Raw genomic sequence first — 20,347 nt, forward strand, 5'->3', positions numbered from 1 at the left:
GAATACGAAAGCTTCAGTCTCTTCAGTCTGAAAATGAAGCTGTAGCCTTCAATGACCTGTCTAATGAAAGGTTTAACCACAGTGTCAAGCAGTTTTTTGCTGTCTTTAGGAATTTGTTCCATATTCATGGCCTTCCTTAGTTTAATGTAAACAGGCACCGCAGCAGCTGTGTCCCCTTAAGCAGTTTTTTTATTTAGCATCTGGGTTGTACACGTCACTTGGTAGCCATGGATTTTCAATTTTTCCTTGTGCCAAGGGGGCAGTGGGAATAATTTGACTGCTCATTAATTTGAGAGAAATATGAGCTGTGTAAGTCAGACAACATGAGTCTTCTGTATGGTGTCGTACAAGGATAAGCGGATCATGGTAGAAGCAATTTGCCCTGTCCCAAGGGTGCCTTAGACTTTTAATAAGCTAGTTATGAAAATTCTATTTCTTTGCCATTTAAAGAGTCTAATTAGTGCCTGTAATATAACTGGAGTGGATGAAGGTTAACGTTAGGCCTCCAGAGGCTTTTCACATTCAGTTACAGATAGAAATCAGGTAACAGTTTGTAGCTAATTAGAATAGTGTATTAAATATTCAGTCCATCTTGATTTGACTCTGGGAGCGCATGGATTCTGTGAAGCTACAAAAAATGATAAAGGGGAGTTAAATTTTAATTTTTAATCAAAGATAAAGACAATGTACTGATTTTAGTTTTGAGTACAGTATGCTGATAGCCTAAGAAGCAATTGCCTCGTAGTCTGCTGAAACATCAAGATAAAGGGAGTTGACTTAATTTCATCACTCCTGCATTTTGAAGCCTGAAATACTTCCCAGCTGTCTAATTAACACAGATTTTCAATATTTATTTTGTATTCTGCTTGTGTGATGAAGCCACTGGCACTGATTGCATGAGCTGCTGTGAATAGTTCAATTTGTGAACAATTCAAGCTGTCCGGGAAGTGGGGGGCAGGATAGTCAGAATGTTTGCAACAGAGATGGAGAAACGAGGCAAGAAAGAGCACTGAAGAAACTCATAGCGCTTTAGAGCAGAAGGTACTGACTAAAAGAAATGGAACAAAGGCCCCTTCAAACTGGTGATTTCTGCAGGTATATTGTGCAACATGTCATTGATGCAGTAATAGTGAATTAGTGGTGGGTTTATACTGGGCTGTCCGCACATAATTCCAATTTGTTAGTCGTTCAGCGATGCTTTCCCAACATTGCTGGAGTCACTCATGTGCGATGGTACAGCAAAAGCAGGATCAAGAGCAAACTCCCCTCCCCCCAGGACATTTGTGGTATGAAAAGTCACAGGAAGTCAGCAGGATGCTACAGGACATGCACCAATTGGAAGCCAAGCAGTATGTCCGCCCCAAAACTTTTGCATGTGCAAACAGTATTGAAAGTGGGATTGTGTATTACAACCATCCTGATACAATCAGGCGTGCAAATCATCATGAATGCACAATAAAGAGGGCATCCAGAGGTCTCCAAAGTGGACTGTGGGCAGTGAAAACTGGTATCCAAGGAAAACATGGGCATCTGAAAGAGTAGGGAAACCAAGGAGGGCTGAGGCAAAATCTCACAGGGGACCTGTAGGGTAGGATAGAACTGTAGGGTAGAACTATGTGTGCAGTTGTCCTGAGATCCTTAGAAAATGCAAGAGGAACACAGCACGCCAACAGCTGTATTTTGCTGGGCAAACCATCTAGCGCAGTATTGTCTTCACTACAGTATTGTCTTCACTAGCAGCAGCTTTCCAGGGTTTCAGACGGGAGTCTTTCCCAGCTGCACCTGGACATGGCAGTGATTGAGCTTGGATTTTTTTGTATGCAAAGCATGCACTGTACCACTGAGCTATGGCCCTTGCCCTGATAGTTACTTAACAGTTAATGTAGGTAATATATTTCAGGTCGAATACATTACTCAGTTACAAATATTGCTAAACTCAGGAAGGAAGGCAGGGAAGCTATTAACCTCAAGGCTGAAACCCCATCACTCATTTTAGAATTTTAGGAAACTTTGTGTTCTGCTTTTGGCCTCAGAATCTGTATCTTTAATCTGAGATTTTCTCTCCAGCATTTCTGATGCTATCAAATCTCTGGCAGGTAGGTAGACAATTAGTGGCAAACCTTTCGAATGTCACCTTATTTTGTTACCTCGCTGTCTTGGTTGACAATTTTTACAAAATGGTTTATAGCTGCAATAATCCCCTCCAAACCAGTTGTTATGAGAGATAAGAGCTTGTTATCAGAGTGTTTATCACCTTTGACTTCACATTGGGCTATTACAAAACAAAAGAATGAACTGGAGTAAGGCTGCCAGGTGTATTAAATTATATTATGAATTATAGAGATTCTATGATGGGGATTAGTGTCCAAAGAAAATCGCAGCAATTGCCAAACTCATTATCTGATAGGATTGCAGCCTGGACAGAATCCCAGGGGTAAAAGGTCAGCATTTTATCCATTATGTCATCCCACTAATCTCTGTCTGTTGTGTGCAGAGTGCAATATATTGTGAATGTCTCTCCCTGATTCCCTGCAACATCCTGCAGCTATCTTGAGTATCTGGAGTAAATAGGGGAGTTTATAACTTTGGCTTGGGGGAAAAAATCAGGCTGACTGAGCTCTATCTTGCTTGACAGACATAAAACAAGACCACTGTACCTTTGGCTGCTTAGTTCACCTGCACTACTGTTGCTCCCGTAACTTCTACATGCTTCATTTGGGTTAATGACAAAGTTCTTTTGTGTCTAAATTGTTTGGTCGCCTGTGTGTTAAAACACAATTAGTTTTGTCATGCCAAGCTTGAACTTAAGATATATTTCCCCCACTTCCACATCACATGCTGCTGAAATACCCTTTTCAATAAACCACTTTGTATATCAATGCAAACCATTTGGCTGAAATACACATTAGACTCAAACCTGTGGCTGACACCTCATTTCTTCCCCACCCGCTGCAAGTAGGAAGGCAGCGTGGATACTTGGAATGTGATGAAATCTAACTATTATAGGGAGGGGAAAGGAGGAAATGTATTATGGTACTGTGGCATTAGCTACACTCTGTAGTTACAGAGATTGTAATTAGTTACAGTCTAATTAAACCTGGCCAGAAATGACACATTCTGAAAATCAACTGGTATGGAAGATGCAACTGGTGCAGAATGCAGCAGACAGGGTGTTGGATGGTACTACTGGCTAGTCATGTATGATACCATTTCTTAAAGATCTATGCTGGTTGCTAGTGGGTTCCCAAGCCAAGTTTGAGGTGCTTATGTTGACATACAAAGCGCTAAATCTGAAGGGGTTCATCCTCCAATACAGATGTGCTCAGATGTTGAAATCTTCAGGAGAGGTCCTGCTGGTGGCTCCACTGCCATGTGAAGTTTGTAGGGCAGTGGTGTGGTCCCCAGGCTATGGAATACCATCTCTGAGGTGCACCTGGCCTCAGCATTGTATATATTTTGACATCAGGTCAAGGCATACTTTTTGGCACAGGGACTGGAAGATGCTACATGTGTTAAGCTTTATGTAACCACACCCTGGGACTGCATGGTAAAGAGTGGCCTATAAACACCCATAAATAAAGTCATATAAACATTCTTCAGCACCTTATTCTTTTTCTTGCTTCCTCATCTCTTGAGGGTGCTCAAGTTGAATATGCATGATAACGCTTTTCCACATTGATGTTGTGGGTACTGAAGAACTATTTTGGGAATCCTGGAGGCCAACAAATCTATACTCAATGCTGTGTAACCGTATATGAAAAAATAAGGCTGTTCCTTCCAGGCTACATTCATTACATTGCAAAGTTTAGTATTTCTACTAGTTTTGCTTAAGAAATCAAACAGTCTGGTCAGAAGGATTGGCTTGAAAAGTGAAGTTTGCTTGTCAAGCACCATTTTTCTGACTTAGGTTGCAAGTTCCCTGAAATTGAATCCCAGAAAGCTGTTCTTGCCTGGCTGGCCAAGGGAAATCAAGCCTGCACTTGAGAGAATGTGTGGAGTGACCATAGCTCTGTAGTAGAACTATGTTAAGCATGCAGGAGCTTTCTGATTCAAATCCTGGCATATATGCTTAAAGGATCCCAGGAGGAAGGTTTTGAAACGTCTCTGCCTGATTTACTTGGAGACCTCTACTGATCCAAGCAGACAGAAGATGATTAGGCCAGTGGTGTAACCCATTAGGCTTGTTTTCATGTAACATTAAACCAACTGTGGCTTAGCGCAAACTAGCACACATGCTTAGCTCCTTCCTGATTCTTCTACTGCTGTCTCATACCAAGAGCTTGCAGTTTGTCTGGAGATAGGTAAACCATTAGCCCCAGTTTGGACACCAGGCTAAGTCAAACTATGACTGAGCTCAGAAAAGAACCAAACTGGCTGTGATCTCTGCTCTAGGAGCTCACATTTTTACTTATTCATGCTAAGTCATAGTTTGGCTTAGTGTTATGTGCAAACTGGGTCACCATAAGGTAGCTTCATCTGTTACTGTAAGTTCACTGTTTTCTAAAACATGTTTATTTTGGGTGACACCGGCGTGGAGTTCTTGTTGGTTCTATTATTCCCTACTGGATTTGTCTTCTACCTTTACCTATTGTACTAAACTTCTAGGCATGTGTCTCCACTGATTATTTTGTTTATTCTTCCTCTAGGTGTTATGGAACCATTGTTGAGGGGAAAGAAAAGTTTTTTTGGGTGCGGTGGGTGGGTACTGACTATCAGATAATTTTTAAGTCTTAAGGAAATTGCTGTGCCAGGAAAGCAGAAATGCTTGTGCTGATGGAATGATACCCTTACCTTTGTGTTGAATTCAACCCCTTTATCTAGGATGGGTGTCAGGGACTGTCAGGGCTCTGAAGTGTGGGGGGTGGAGGCAGGGGACCAGGGGAGTGACCCAGGAGTGGGGACTAGCCAGGGAAGGTGGAGGAGGAAGAGTCAGGCCGTCCGAGAAAGTGTGCAGGATTTGGTAGAAGAAGAGGCTATTCTGGTGTTAGATGAGTCAGTAGACTACCCACCTTCCCCTGCCCTGCTGTCTTCTAGAACCAGGAGGGGCTTGAAGTGAGAAGAGCAGTGGCAACTTCAGCACAGGTGAAGAATCAGTTTATGGACGTGCAGCCCATCAGGGGAGGGTATGTAAGCTGGAAGAGGGGGAAGGGTCTCACCGTTGCTGCAACTGCTCTGTAGGGCACAGATCTGAGGGACAGGTGCCTAGTGACTAGAAGCGCGTGAGTGTGCGCGCATGTGCATCTGCAGCACCGTGGAAGTTGCTGTAAGTGCTTCCTTTGTCAATAAAGACTTAGCTATCAGACATGTGCCTTCGTTAGCTGGACTTGGCCAGGACAAGAGGCTGTAGATCATTGCTGATACGTACAAATTATTTTGAACTGGGAGCTCTAAGTGACAACAAGTTAAAATTGCTCAGACGTATCCCCAGTGATTTAAATCCCAACCTAGTCACTGACACTTCCCTCTGACAGGCCTTGGGTGGCAGGTCTGTGCTCGCTTACAGACAGCACCCCAACAGCTATTCGCCAACACCAACTGGGCAGACAGTAAAGACTATGACAAAGAGATGGACTGCAGCCAATTCCTTTTGTTTAAGCATGTGCCAAATGCTTATGTGTTTGAAAGACAGGGTGTGTGGGAATGGTGGGCCAGTATATTAGATGGATTCGTGGGGTGTGTGTGTGCAAACTAATCCCTCTTAATAGAAGCCATCCCAGAGGATGGGCAAGTACTGGATGCACTGTGATGTTGTTCCCAGCTGCAAAGCTCTTATATAAGACCAGTTGGTAGTCATTCACTTATTTTAGATGACAGTCAAACACCCACCAGGTTGAAAGCTAAAATGTCCCCTACCCACAGAGAAGAGTCCCCCCACCCTTCAAGTTGCAGCTCTTGATATTTTGCCCTTTGAAACTCATTTGGAGCCACTGACAACTGAATCGCCTTTGATTTGCACCATTCCACCCTTAGTTTCATTCCTTTGACACACCAATCCAAGTGGATAGTGAACTGAGACAGGACCAAGGACCTGCCAATTACCTACATGATATAGGCTGTATCTATCTTTGGTGTATCTTTGCTCACAGATACAGAGATAGATGCAGGGCATCTAACAATTCCTTTCAGTGCTTGCTGGACCACGCTGGCTCTCATGTTCTTAAGTACACAGCAAAATATTTGCTCAAAGGCACAAGTGCATCAAAAGTCTGTTGAGCCCATTCATGGTACTCAGGGCTACTCTACAGACTTGTGAATTGTTTTTAAGTGCTTTGAGGATCTCTAAAAGGAGTTTGCAAAGAACTCCTCCTGCTTGGTTGTCTTTTTTGGCTATTAACTAAATAAAGTCTAACATGGCTCTTTTTTTTTTTTTTTTTTTTTTGCAATAAAGACAGCTGTCATTTCTTGGGAGAAAAGTGAGTAAGGAAATCTATTCAGACAGTACTGTCCATGGAAATGGCTTGCAGCTGTAGGCAAAGGTCTCTGTTTCCCTGGCGGCTATAAGCCAAAGTCCCCTCCTTTCCCTCTAGTAAATTTAAGTAGTTAAGATTATTATTTGGCCAGCTGTTGCACATCACACAGAGACTTCGGGCCTCCAGAAACATTCAGCAGGGAATAATGAGCCTTCCACTGTCAGCTGCAGGAGGATGTATCCTATAGCATTATCTTTTAACTGAGGCTGCAATCCTAGGCATGCTTTTTTAGGGAGTGAGAATTTAGGGGGGCTTTCTTCTGAGTAAATATTGTTAGGATTGTGCTACCCCCCAAGCCAATGCCCACTCCTGGATTGCTGCATCTGAAGGAGCAGGACAAAAGGCTTCGTTCCATTTTTTTAAAGCAGCACATAGAGAAGAATGCTTGACAAAGGAAAATCACATGCTTTCTAGAGTGGGTGTCCACAACTTGTCGCTCACAAAGCCAAAAGCAGCTTGCCAGCATTGCTCACCATTGTCCAAACAGACCTGCTGTTTTTTTGCCAGACGGGGGGCGGGGGGGGGAGGAATATTATTAAGCACTTGCATACATTCATGTGCAAAATGTTTCTCAACCTCCTCTCCTTCATGGTACCTCTTCACTAATTATTGTGGTTTTTCTCCCTCATTTTAAATTAATTATGTTTTATATATTGTTATACTTCTGGAAGCTGCATTGGGAGATTGTATCCTGAAAGTCAGTTTACAAATATTTCACATAAATAAATACTGAATAAATTATACATAGTATTGCCAGTCCCTCTTGACTACTGCTACAGTGCAACCCCACCCTGCTGTCCTTTTGCTGTTCATTGGACAGCGATCCCAACAAAAAAGGACAATAATTTCTCACACAGTCAGTTCAGAGTGAGGGCATTAAGCACTACCCTCATTCTGAATGTGAGCTTGAGAGGGATATGCTCTGTAAGCACCAATAGTCATATTCTAATCTGAAGTATCACTCACGCAAGAACATTTTACTGGACTGCTTTTTTAAAAAAGAATTATTAGAACACTTGAATTAGTCTCGGGAGACAGGAGTTCAAATCCTCAAACACTATTTTTCAACCTATCACAGTGTTTGTATGAAAATCAAATGTGTGTGCAGGGGCAGTCATTATCTGCAAAATATTTACCACAGGGGAGTGATGATGTCCTAAGCAAGGGAAGGTCAACAGGGCAAGGCACAACAATTAAAGGCAACAGTCAGCACTTCAGAAGATCAAGGTGTGGGTTCAGGACCATGGATAGTGCTCCTGCAGCTGAACAAACATCCAAGTTGTCTCAGCAACTGGCTGAGTTTTATAGAGGGCCTAGGAAGTCATTGACTGGAAGACTCATCCCCTGAGTGCTGCCTCCTGGCCATTTAAAGGAATGGCTTCTTCTTCAGCCATTGACTGCAGAAGCAGGTAATGGGTTCTCAGCTGTGGGAATCTCTCGTGATTCTCCAGGAAGTCTGTGGCCAGCCATCAGAGTCTTACAGCAGAGAGGTCTTTGAGCAGTGCTCTGGGGAGGGCAGGGGAGCTTTGGTGCCTGTGGATAGACACAGGACATACTAGGGCATGGATGCATCTCCTCTGCAGTTGTAAGAGGACTCTGAAGAGTCATGGTCTGGGGTCATGACAACATGTATACCAACCCAAGCTCATTGGATGAAGGGTGGGATTAAATTTAAATAATGAATAATTTGTCTTTCTAAGATGCTGTTCTCGCTTCTCACAAAATATTCCCAAAGGTAGGAGCCAGACACCTCATTTATAAATGTGATTTATAATCTTTGAACCCTTCAGACCTGTAAGAGTAGCAAGTTAACTGGGGGGAAAACCACATAGATGGGATTTGGACAGAAGGCTGTGTAAATAAATCTGTCGTCTAACTCAAGGCAAGCTGCAGTAATAAAAATGACTCGGCCAAGAGAAAATGCTAAGTGGAAAAAGTAAGACAACTGTTAATTATTTGTACTTCTCATAACACCAAAGCACTACAAGCCAGTAGGGGTTATAGGGCATCCATATCAAAGTTGCAAACATAGCAAATGCAGAGCTGTAACAAAGCCAGGATTATTGTTATTTTCTTTTTCTTTTTAGGCAATATATGCTTGTGGTCCAATATTTCAAAGTTACATAAAGCAGTTCTCACAACTGAAAACTAATGTTTCTGCCGAAGCATACTTCCTCTCCCACAGAGGATAATCTCTACGAGGCGTAGTAGGTCATTTAGGCCTCATAGGCTTAAGGCTGAAAATTAAAATATTTCATTTTTGGCTGCTCTCCCAAGCACCTGAGTTCCTTATCTGTGTAACGCGGGGTCATGTGCTACACATGGGGAGCAGCCTGGGTAGATGGCAATTTTATACAATCAGTTTAAGAGTACAACTCTGCTTCTTTGGCTCAACAAAAAATCAATGGAGAACATGTGTGACTGATTGCTCATTAACTTTGTATTAGAGATACTGTGACACTTGTGCATATTTCCCACATAATCTACCTACTATTTCCATGTAGTGGTATGCTCACTGAAAATCAGTACAGAAGGCATTTCCCATAAAATGTGCTGATCACACTGCAAAAGACTGTTGTATTTATTTTCCGTAGCAGTCCAATAAACATTTAATTAATCATAATCTAGGTAAAGGGACCCCTGACCTTAGGTCCAGTCACGGACGACTTTGGGGTTGCGCAGTCATCTCGCTCTATAGGCCAAGGGAGCCGCCGTTTGCCCGCAGACAGCTTCCGGGCCATGTGGCCAGCATGACTAAGCCGCTTCTGGCGAACCAGAGCAATGCACGGAAACGCCGTTTACCTTCCCGCCGGAGCGGTACCTATTTATCTACTTACACTTTGACGTGCTTTCGAACTGCTAGGTGGGCAGGAGCTGGGACCAAGCAACAGGAGCTCACCCCGTCGCGGGGATTCGAACTGCCGACCTTCTGATCGGCAAGCCCTAGGCTCTGTGGTTTAGACCACAGCACCACCCTCATAATAATCTATTCACAGTTAAAGGTGAATTTTCGTGCAGTAACTATTCTGATAAAACAAAATGAAATATGAATGCATATTTATGCAAACATTGGAATTGGAAACATTTCCCCTCCTTCAGGTCAGTTTGGCTAGTGGCCTTGAAGGCCTTTCCTTAATGTCTTATGTTTTGCTGTGTTTTTATATTTTGTTGGAAGCAACCCATTGTTGTTGTTGTTGTTGAAATATCCCTTCTTGAGGTAACAGATCTGGAGAGAGGGGATAACCGTGAAACACAGTTAAAAGCCCTATTGGCAAAAATGCATACTCGAATATAGAAAGGGCAAGGTACCCAAAGAGCAAAAAACAAACCAGGATTACAAAATAGTGGGGCCTTGCTGCTGCTTTATACTTTAAATAGGTGCAGCAATGTGAACGCTATAAATTTTGTGATTATACAGAAGGAGAGTGTACTGCCTCCAAATAATTTATTTTTTAATATATATATATATATATAATATGGTGCAGCATGAAGACTGGGGAATTGTGACTCTTGTCACTAGCTGCATCACAAACAATATGCAAGATGAGCTTCACTAAATCATGTTGCACCTTGCAGTTTAGTGGAAATGAATAATACAAAGTATTAAATTTTCTTAGGTACTAAATATTAGGACTTGTATTTGTCTACATTCTGCAGTGGTGGTTGGAGATGGGAAGATAAGATTTAGCATCCTCTACATAGAACTGATAAAATCCTGTCCTTTTTTTTCTAGCAGTCTTCAATACACAGTTGTTGAAAGTTGATTACTTGCATCTAATTAAGTATGCTGCTCTGGCCTGTTGCCACATTTTTCTATCCTTCTCTCTGTTCTCCTTTTATTAAGAACATCGTTGCTTTTTATGTGTAGATTAAAGGAAACCATCAGACATAAATCTAACTGATGGATTCATTCTCTGCTTCGAGTATATTTTAGCTCAATCTTCCCAGAGATAAACATTGACAACAATTTATGTACCATGCTTTATCCTTTCCTTTCCTTTCCTTTCCTTTCCTTTCCTTTCCTTTCCTTTTTGGGGGGGAGGTGCTGTCTGGTGGTATGCCCAAACTTTATTGACTTATGCTGAATGTGTAAAATAAAGTTCTTCTTGCCATTTCTCTTATTAAAGTTTCATTTGGGCGCTTGAGTTCCATAGCCAAACACCTTGACCTTTGGCCAGGGAAAAGTGGAGAGAGGGATAAATAAAGGCACTGTACTGAGAGCTGGGCATGCAAAATAAATAAATGAAAGCAATCCTTCTCATTTCAAACTGGATTTCAAAAACTGGTTTGGGGAGGAAGTAGGGATGTTGTCAAGTTTGATAATAAACTTGGTAGAGGAGGATGAATGATCCGAACCTATATTGACTGGTGGTGTGTGAGTACAGTGAATGAATTCATATCCTTCTTTACAGTTTCATTTTAGTTTTGCATTGACGCTGAATCCTTCTCCTGCAAAGAGATGGCCTGGCCTCAGTTATCCAAGCACTAGTAACATCCCATATGGCTTACTGCAGTGTTAGATAAAGAGGCTGACTTCAAAGTTTCTGTCAATGCTAATTACAGCAGCTGATTACTGAGTGAACCTAAGGTGTGTTCTGAAAGCATAGGTACCCCTGCCCATACGGGCCAGTCGTGTCCGACTCTAGGGTTGTGCGCCCATCTCACTTACAGGCCGGGGGCCAGCGCTGCCCGGAGACACTTCCGGGTCACGTGTCCAGCGTGACAAAGCTGCTCTGGCAAGCCAGCACCAGCGCAGCACACAGAAACGCCGTTTACCTTCCCGCTAGAAAGCGGTCCCTATTTATCTACTTGCACTTGGGGGTGCTTTCGAACTGCTAGGTGGTCAGGAGCTGGGACTGAAAGACGGGAGCTCACCCCGCCGCGGGGATTCGAACCGCCGACCATGCGATTGGCAAGTCCTAGGCACTGAGGTTTTACCCACAGCGCCACCCGCGTCCCTTCTGAAAGCATATGAGGCCACAATAACTTGTGGAAGGTGAGGAGATCTGGGTCCGGCCAATGCCTAAATGGAACCACGTGTATGCTGGCTTGGATTCCATGGTAGAAGAAAGACTAATGCTAGAACAGAATACATTGGCTTGTAGTTCCCAGCCTGTTTCTGATACATTTCAAAGTATGTCAAAGCTGTAAATGACTTGGGACAAGCATTCTTCAAAGGACACTTTCGCGCACATGAACCTGTTCAGGAATTAAGATGTTTTCCAGAGGTCATTCTTCAGGTCACCAAGAACAAGGTGGCCATGTGTCCTACTTCACAGTGGATAAATCTCTATTGGAAGGGCTGTCATAGGACAGTCATATGAAGTAGTCCTCTATCTGAAGAGCTGTCCAGTTTAAGTCCAGTTTAATTATAAGAAGGGGGACAGCAGAGTGAGCAATCCACAGGTCATCTGGTCACAGTATTTTGCACTGTGGTGAAATGTACTTCTATTAAAATTATAGTAATTATTTCTAATTTTGCACCTTTATACATAAATTAGTTTATGTAATTTTCGTAAATCTGTGCCCTCTTTTAGATCTCTCTCTCTCTCTCTCTCTCTCTCTCTCTCTCTCTCTCTTTTAAATGATTCATGTCCTCTTTTTTTTTTTTTTTGGTGCTGTGTAAGTGGCCACCCTGACCCAGTGTAAGGCCTGTGACAAGGCCTTTTTGACTGGAGTTTAGTGCATGAAGTCTTCACAAAGTGCAGAAACAGGGACAGTGATTTACCAGGGACACCTAACAACAGCAACAAAAATAGGGCTGTCTCTAGCAATATGGAGAGTATACCTTTCTTAAATGTGATGTGACCTTCACAGCCTTAACTGTGTCAGGTTTTCTCATATAACTGTGTCTGGTATGGAGTTCCAAGATATTTTAAATTAATTGTCCACCTCATGAACAAAGACTGTGTTGGATTGTTCTGAGGTTTTTCTTTCCAAGGTAGTGTGGGTGGGGAAATTTGTTTGAAAGAATGTATCCATGCTTCTATACTGTGGGAAGATTCATATTAATATACATATGATCACGCGTTAGAGAGGCAGAGGCATTGCCAGTAGGTCATCTCATGTTTCACATCTGCAGTAATAATTTGTGTAGTAATTAAATGTAAGCTTTAGACCAGAACAGTCTACTATATTTTGAACCATAGAACAGACTTCTCTATCATGTGACTTCAGGCTATACCTCAATAGTGTAAAGTTCTCATTTGCACTTACTCTTAGTCTGTGGAAAATGCCAAATAGTGTGTGTGTGTGTGTGTGTGTGTGTGTGTTATTACAAAAATAATCAGAGATATAATTTGGTTAAACAATGCCTGATTGGAGCATAAATATCTTATTTGGCTGATACCCTAAACTCACTCATTGACATCAATGGGAACTTTTCTTTCCAGTCCTCTTAGCTCTGCAGGGACCGCAATTTTCTTTTTTGTTCACAGGAAGGGGAGGTATAATTGAAGAAAAACCACAGGCAAAGTCACCCTTTATGCATTAAGTGTGACATGTAGTTTGATCCTCAGAATAAAGTTCCCTTGAAACCAGTGGAGCATTTCCAGTAGAATATGATTAGGATATTAGATTGTATTTAATGTTGCTGTGTTGTATAACCAGTTTAATACTCATTTATCAGTTTGGTTAAGGTGTTTCCTTTAAATACACTTCTGTAGCAGAGAGACATTAATTTAGCATTGTATTTTCAGGTTCGCATATTCACCTACTTGATAGGAAGAGAAGCTGCCTTTGCTGATAACCTCAAGTGGATGGCTTGTGCCAACAAAGGTTTGTTAATTTTCCTTGCAAAATATGTTTATTTCCTCCTTCCGTGGTGGCTGTTCTTTCTCCCTGTAAAATCCTCTCTGTTCTCATTTTAACGCTTTGTTTGAAGGAAGACTGAACTGTGATCCCAATTATGGCATGCTAAAGGAGCACATCCCAGTATGGTTCAGTTCACTCTATGGTCTCACAATCTATGCACAAGAGGAGACCCTCATTAAGATTACAATCCTGTGCATATGTATGTGTGAACACAGTCAGTGGGACTAAATAAACATGCAAAGAATTGTTGAATCTGCCCAGTATATCTGGCTAATGCTTCCTTTTATGAAGCAAGATTGTCAGGGAGAAACGGGACCTTTTCTGTTGAGGTTCCAGCTCTTTGGGATATCGTACCCCAACAAAATATTCTTGCAGTTTTTGGAAGGCTGGCAAAATCTCTCCCCTTTTGATGCATCTTTTAGGATGGATATTTAAAAGGTGTGTGCCTGATCTGTTTCTCTTAGTCCTCAGAACATAATTTGTATTTTGTTTGTTTTAAACTGGTGCTGTTTTAATAAATGTTTATGTTGATCTACCTTGAACACTGGGAAAATTGGAAATAAATGAAATCTAGCAGTTCTGTAGTGTAGAATGAAATAATGTAGCAATGAATATTTTACGGCAAAGATGAATGACATCTCCTGTATTGTGTTCTATTACCATGAGAGAACGCCAAACACCCTGTAACAGGATGTGAGCTTTCTTCTGTTCAGTTTGTAGACAGGGTTTGGGGCATGGATAATAGGTGGACCACAGTGCCCTTTTCCCACTTGTGTATTTTGACCCTGAGGGTGTTGGAGGAATGAGCTACTTTCTGTATTATTCAGGAATGGAGCTTCATTTTATGCTATGTGCAGGCACTGAAGCAGACATGTCAGGTTGGCCGTGGCCTAATCACAGCGCAGTGATAGAAAGCTCTGGTGAAGCTACGATTCTTTCTGTCATCGCTTCATGTACTGAAGTTTTCCCACTCTTGCGTGTGCGCGCAGCACATGACATTCTAATGATTCACTTAAAGTACATCCATTTAGTCATGGATTATTGCTGTAACCGCTGTCTGTGCCCATCTGATGGAAATTACTCAATTTAAAAACTTGTCTTAATCAGCTAATATTGCGCTAGGATTTAGTCTTAGTCACTGTATAAGAATCCTTTGAAGCAAGTTTTTAAAAGACAGTTTCGTCAACAACAAAGTATGTTAGCTTTTCAGACAGTACATTACCCATGCTTCATAAAGATCTAACCACAGCCATTCAGAAAGTAGGGCCATGAGGAGGTGGCTTCCTTCCTCTCTTCTAATTTGGCATGTACTAGCCCAGTCTCCAATAAATGGGAAAATAAAGAATTTTGTTGGTTGCCAAGAACAAATAGCATATATGGCTCTGCACCATATTTTTGTGGTCTTTGAAAGAACGCTCTTGTTATCCTAATGGTTTCTTTATCACTTCCTTTTTGACCTTATCCATGCTAAAAGCCCCCAGATAAGTCTCCCTGCCAGTTTAGTGTGTAAACACTTAATGACTGTAGGAAGCACTTGGAAATATGTTAGAAGGTTGCTAAGCAAATGTTTCAGTATCTTGAGATTGAGTGAAGTAGTCTAAAGTTTCCAATACAATGTCTTCTGAGACAATGCCCTAGAGCAGGGGCAGCCAAAGAGGTTTCCTGAAGATGTTGTTGGCCATGCTGAGAGAGCTGGATGCCAGCAACTTATGGGGCACATCACATAAACTACCCATGCCTTAGAATATCCTGGGATACATTTTAGGCATTTGATATATTAGCAGAAGGGTGTACACGGTGTTGCTTTTTGACTTCTTCCAATCTCACACCACTCTGGTAACACCTAGATAGAGGAGCCGTATGAGTGGAACTAAAGCAGAAACAAACCACTATTCATTTAGATTGTCTACATTTCCTTTGCTTCACTGGTTAAACCAATAAGGTTTAGGGCAATTGGACAGCAGATACTCCACTGATTCTAATGATGCAACACATTTGGTCTCAACAAAACTAGTGTTTGATTTCTGCTCTACTGTTAGATTAGATTTCACCAGATTCTCTTGATGCCTTTAATTGTTTTATCGATTTTGATTGTTACGTTGTCATTGTCTTTTGTAGTTATTTTATGGTAGTGAGCCATCTTGGGGTCAAAAGGCAAGGTAGAAATCTTTCAACAAAATCTTCCAATAATCCTCTTTCTGTACCTGCATAAATCTGGGAAATTTATTCCAAAGCTAAAAAGAAAAAAGGAATTAGTGTAAGTCAGCAGAACCTTTTATTGTCTGTTTCATTAACATCTCCATAAACCTTTGCTTAGAGTGTCAAGAGCAACATGAATGTATCTGCTACTCCATGTCATGTTAATTGAACCCTATCCCTATAGATGCTGCAGCACAAGTTTCTTTCACTTATGGAATAGTAGGAGGGTATCCTTATTAGCTGAAGCACTGCTGGGTTCTTTTTTTGTGGGGTGGGAGAATGAAAGATAATATCAGCAAGAGAGGACTGAGACCTGGCAGTGCCTCTCTGCAGAGTCTCAGAAGGACTGCACTGCAGTCTAATTCTTGCATGGATGGGTAAGCCAAACCGTGTAGCTGTCATAGAGGTCATTGCCCCTAGAATCAATTTTCCTCGTGGTGATTTTCTCCTTGGAAGCACACAGCAGAGATGGAGGGTGTTTGAAAGATTTCCAGCCGACTTGATTGTGGATAGTGAAATCCTTTCTCTGGAACTGGATCACGGTGGAATTTCACACACTGAAGGAGACCACCACCAGCTCCCGCTCCTACCGCAGCATGTTTCTCCCTTACATAAGTAGGCTATACCTTGAGGGAGCATGGGCTTAATGAGGCAGAGCGGCAGCCCATTTTAAATACATTAAAACAGTCAAGACCCCAAAACCGCGACAGAATAGTGTATGAAAGTTTTCAACTATCTTCCTAGCAGTTTGTAGGAGAAGGGGCAAATTGTTACCAAGATCTTCAGATGCACAAGTAACATTTTCCAAAGGTTTGGCTTGCCAAATTTTAAGGGATTCGGCCATGCCTCTCCCTCAACAGTCAATTATAACCGAAAGCTTGCCAGCTGTGAAAACAAAGGCGTACTTCAATGTTTTAGTTAGCCACAAACAAAAGAGCCAGTATTAGGTGAGTCTTTAAGAAAATAGTCTACCTCACTATAGTAATTTGACAGTCCCTTCCCTTTAATGTTAGTTTATTTAAATATTAATTGTACACCATGTGCCTCACACTTTACATAACACTGATGAAAGAGGTTGAGAAAATTCATCAATACATCAGTCTGTGTGGGGACAAAATGGTGACAAGAGGCAGTTGAACCTGTGGAGTTATTATTAAGCTATTATATCACTAAGAAGTAACTAAAAGATTGGCTGTTTAGACCCAATGCTGTAGTATCCTAAATTGTGATGTTCTGCAGAGAATGGCTCACACATTTCAATGAAGGATGAAGTGGCATGCTACCTGCATAAGTGTAACAAAGCAGGCACTGACTTTTTTCTAGGGAAAAGCGGTTATGGGAGCACTTAGTTCTTTTTCTCACTGCTTTTCTACTCCAAACTGTCACTTGCCAGTTTACTGTCCATCTTACTTATTTATTTATTGGCAGCTCTAGATGTCCAGGCAACCCAAAACATAATACAAAAGTTAAAATTAATTAATGGTAGAAAAAACAGGAAACAAGAAAAAGTAATACAGTATAAAAAAATCAGATGGTCTTTGTCTAGCATGGAAAAGGTGCCATGTGAGCTCTAGGGAGCTCATTCAACAGCTGGCATGTCACCACTGAAAAGACCCTTTCACTTGTAGCAATCTGCTAAACCCACCAGGTGGGAAACTCAGATAAGGACCTCTGAGGATCTTAAGGTCCAGATAGATACAGATGTGAAGAAATGATCCTTACACTTCAAGCTGAGTTTGGAAATGGACTGAATGCCAATGAAGATGATGAAGTGTTTTACTCATATTTCCCCCTCCCCAGTTATCAATCTCACAGTTGTATTTTGAACTGATACAGGTTTCTGGACCTCTATCAGTTTCCCCACAGTACGATAAACCAAGTAGGGGATTACTAGTACATAGGTGACTGAAACTAGGCTATTCCTTCCCAGGTAAGGCTGTACCAGGCATACCAGCTCAAGCGGACCCAATGGCAATCCAGGCAGTTTGTCTCCCCAATGACAAAGATGGATCAATGTGCACCCCCAGGCTATCAACCTGAATATGTAGTCCAGGGCTGGAGAAAACTCCTAGGGATCACATGCCTATGGTGGGCAGCAGGCTAGAGGCAAAAGTGGGCATAACAACAGGTGTTTATTTGACCTTTGAGCACCAGACTAGTTTCTACTTACACTCTCACACACCCCTCTCTATCTTCCATCCAGGCAAGCAAAAGTCATTATCAGAGTTCAAGGATACATTCCAGCCAGGCAAAAACACTCGAGGGTGTGAAGCAAGGCTGGTGAGTGGTGTGGCCTGGGGAGAGGGGAATGTGGCTGGGGAGGGGCTGTGACCTGGGGAAGAGGCCCATGGGGCAGAAAGAGAGGCCTAGAGGGCTGTGTTTAGCCTCTGGGCCTGAAGTTCCTTTTAGCAGGAGTGAAACCCCCTCTGGAACAGGTTGAACACCACTTACCTGGCAGGTGAACCACCCACTTGAATTGCCTCTGCCTTGTATGGATTGAGCTTCAGTTTGCTGGCTATCCTCCCGACCTTTGCTGCATCCTGGCACTGACTTTACACTCCCACTGCTCCATCTGTGGCTGATGGAAATAAGTAGTGAAGTTGGGTGCCATCCACACATTTCCCTGCTTTGGTGCTTTTAAAGTGAAAGGGGGTATGTAAATGGTTTAATAAACAAAACAAATAAATTCTGCTCAAACCAGTGGATGACCTCATTCAGCATTTCAAGTACCCTTGCCTCTGTGTTAGTTCTCTACTCCAGATCCTGCTCCTGAAGGTACTTCACCTGAGAAAAACAACCATTGGGCTTTTTTTTTTTTTACATGTCTGTGCCTTGCTTGCAATATGTGTGGTTAGCCCTCAAGCTTCCTTGCTGTAATAATGTCTGCAAGTACTGTGCTGTGTCTCTTTTCACAGCTGTCCTTTTCTATGCAGAGACTAATGTGATGCTCAAAACTGACAAAATCTCAGAACGTGAAATTTACAAACACACACACACACACACACACACACACACAATGCCAGATATCAACAAATGCACATAAACCAGAAAAAGTCTTTAAAATATCAGCATGAGCACTCCTAACAGAGGACTGGGCCACTCAGAGCAGTGGAGCTACCCAACACTTTCGAACCCTTGCCAACTTCTGGCTGGCACAGCAGAGGGGCTAAGATCAGGATCTTCTTCAGCAAATAGACTTATTGGCTCTGCCCTGACCCTGGAAAACCCCATTTGGGACCTTACTCTGGCTACCACTGCTGCACTGGCTTCACAATAGCTCACATCTACAGTGGTCACAGCAGGGATTTTCATCATGATCGAGTCCTTCTGCCAGAGAAGGGATACAGGTTCCAACTCCCATTATAGATTGGGATTTAGGATTACTCCTAACATACAATAAACTTTGAGTTAGGATCACTCCCTAAGCCTAGTGATGCAGTCCACATAGTACTCTCAGTACATAAGAGTTATTTAGTTGGCTCAGTGGATAACTATGGACTGCACTGTATGTAGCATCTGGCCATGGCAATGGGCAGAAGAAGAAATTACGGTGCTTGGAATTCTGTATTCTGGTGAAGAGCAAGAATTGGATACAACCAGACATTTTTTACAATACCAGCCTTACGTTTGTGATGCTGGGTACTTGGAATGGGGTGCGGGTAGGGGGAGGCTCTAAAAAGTTAATAGATCCCTAGTATTTTTAAAAAGCATTTACCTTTAAGAACAAACTTCTTCCACTTTTACTTTATCCTGAAGCTGAAAAATTGACTTGGAACCAAACAAATTAGGACAGGCTGTGCAATGGTGTATAACACTCTGAGGAATGGAACCTTTCAGGACTGACATATCATTTCACAGACTTGTGCTTTCACAAATTAATGCGTGACAAGGCTTCTTCAGAATTTTTTTTCTTCAAGTCCCCCCTCCTCCCCCCTTTCCCCTATTTCTTTCTGTGCAAACAGAAGACAAGATGAGTGTAATTATTATGCATATTCTACGCTCCCCTCTGTCTGCATGGCCTCATGTTTCTCTCTCTGTGTGTGTTTTTTGAACTTCCGCAGGGTTTTTCACTCAGATATCTACTCTAGCCGATGTTCAGGAAAACGTTATGGAATATCTCCATGTGCTTAGTCGACCCAAAGTGATCGATCAAGAGCACGACGTGGTATGGACTGAAGCCTATGTTGACAGCACTGTAAGTCTTCAAGAGGCAACGTTTAATACATTGTGTTTATTTGCAGAACACCCAAAGGAATTTGGTATTGTTCTCATATTGCATTTGACACTACATAGAATGTCCTGAGCTTTTGCTTCCTTGACACTGGATTGTGCATGAGCTGCTAAGATGGAGTTCAATTTACATTACATTACATTGAATTGACTAATTTCACCTGCAGCAGTTACTGGGAAGTCTTTCATTTGTAGAGAATGTAAGGCTTCGTGTATTAAAGCCCAGTAAACAAAGCTGCCATTTTGCTTGTCAAGCACATAAAGTACAAATGTATGGCATAAGTATAAATCAGCTAATGCATATAAAACTCATACAACTGCAGTCAATACTAGGGATTTTTAAAATTTAATTTAATTTATTAAATTTGTATGTGCAACAACCACAAGACTTGCTTTATATCTGTATTTGTAGCATTTGGAAGCAGCCCAATCTGCTTTGGACCTGCTCTGGTCATTCTATTGATTAGTTTTTTTGGGTCTGAATCTGATCTGTTACATCCAAAATTCAGGAGTTCAAAATAGCTATAACATTTTTTATTTTCACATAAGAAGATAGAATTTGCAGGCAAATGAGCCCTCCCATGTCAAATTTCATGCAGACCCATCCAGGGGGTTTTGTGCAAGGAACCTTTAAA

The 20,347-nt window shown here is 41.9% G+C and overlaps 1 protein-coding gene across 2 annotated transcripts in view; it reads left to right on the forward strand.

The window, feature by feature from the left end:
- The window catches only part of CACNA2D3 (calcium voltage-gated channel auxiliary subunit alpha2delta 3), a 479,869-nt gene that overhangs the window by 290,865 nt on the left and 168,657 nt on the right, over positions 1-20,347 (forward strand). For both annotated transcript variants that reach the window (XM_080996726.1, XM_080996727.1), the window contains exons 12-13: positions 13,169-13,247; positions 19,544-19,677. In XM_080996726.1, the coding sequence (XP_080852852.1) occupies positions 13,169-13,247; positions 19,544-19,677 (213 nt within the window). The remainder of the gene's footprint in view (positions 1-13,168; positions 13,248-19,543; positions 19,678-20,347) is intronic.

This window comes from Podarcis pityusensis (assembly GCF_964106645.2).
Source record: "Podarcis pityusensis genome assembly, chromosome: 2".
In the NCBI taxonomy this organism is placed as follows: domain Eukaryota; kingdom Metazoa; phylum Chordata; class Lepidosauria; order Squamata; family Lacertidae; genus Podarcis; species Podarcis pityusensis.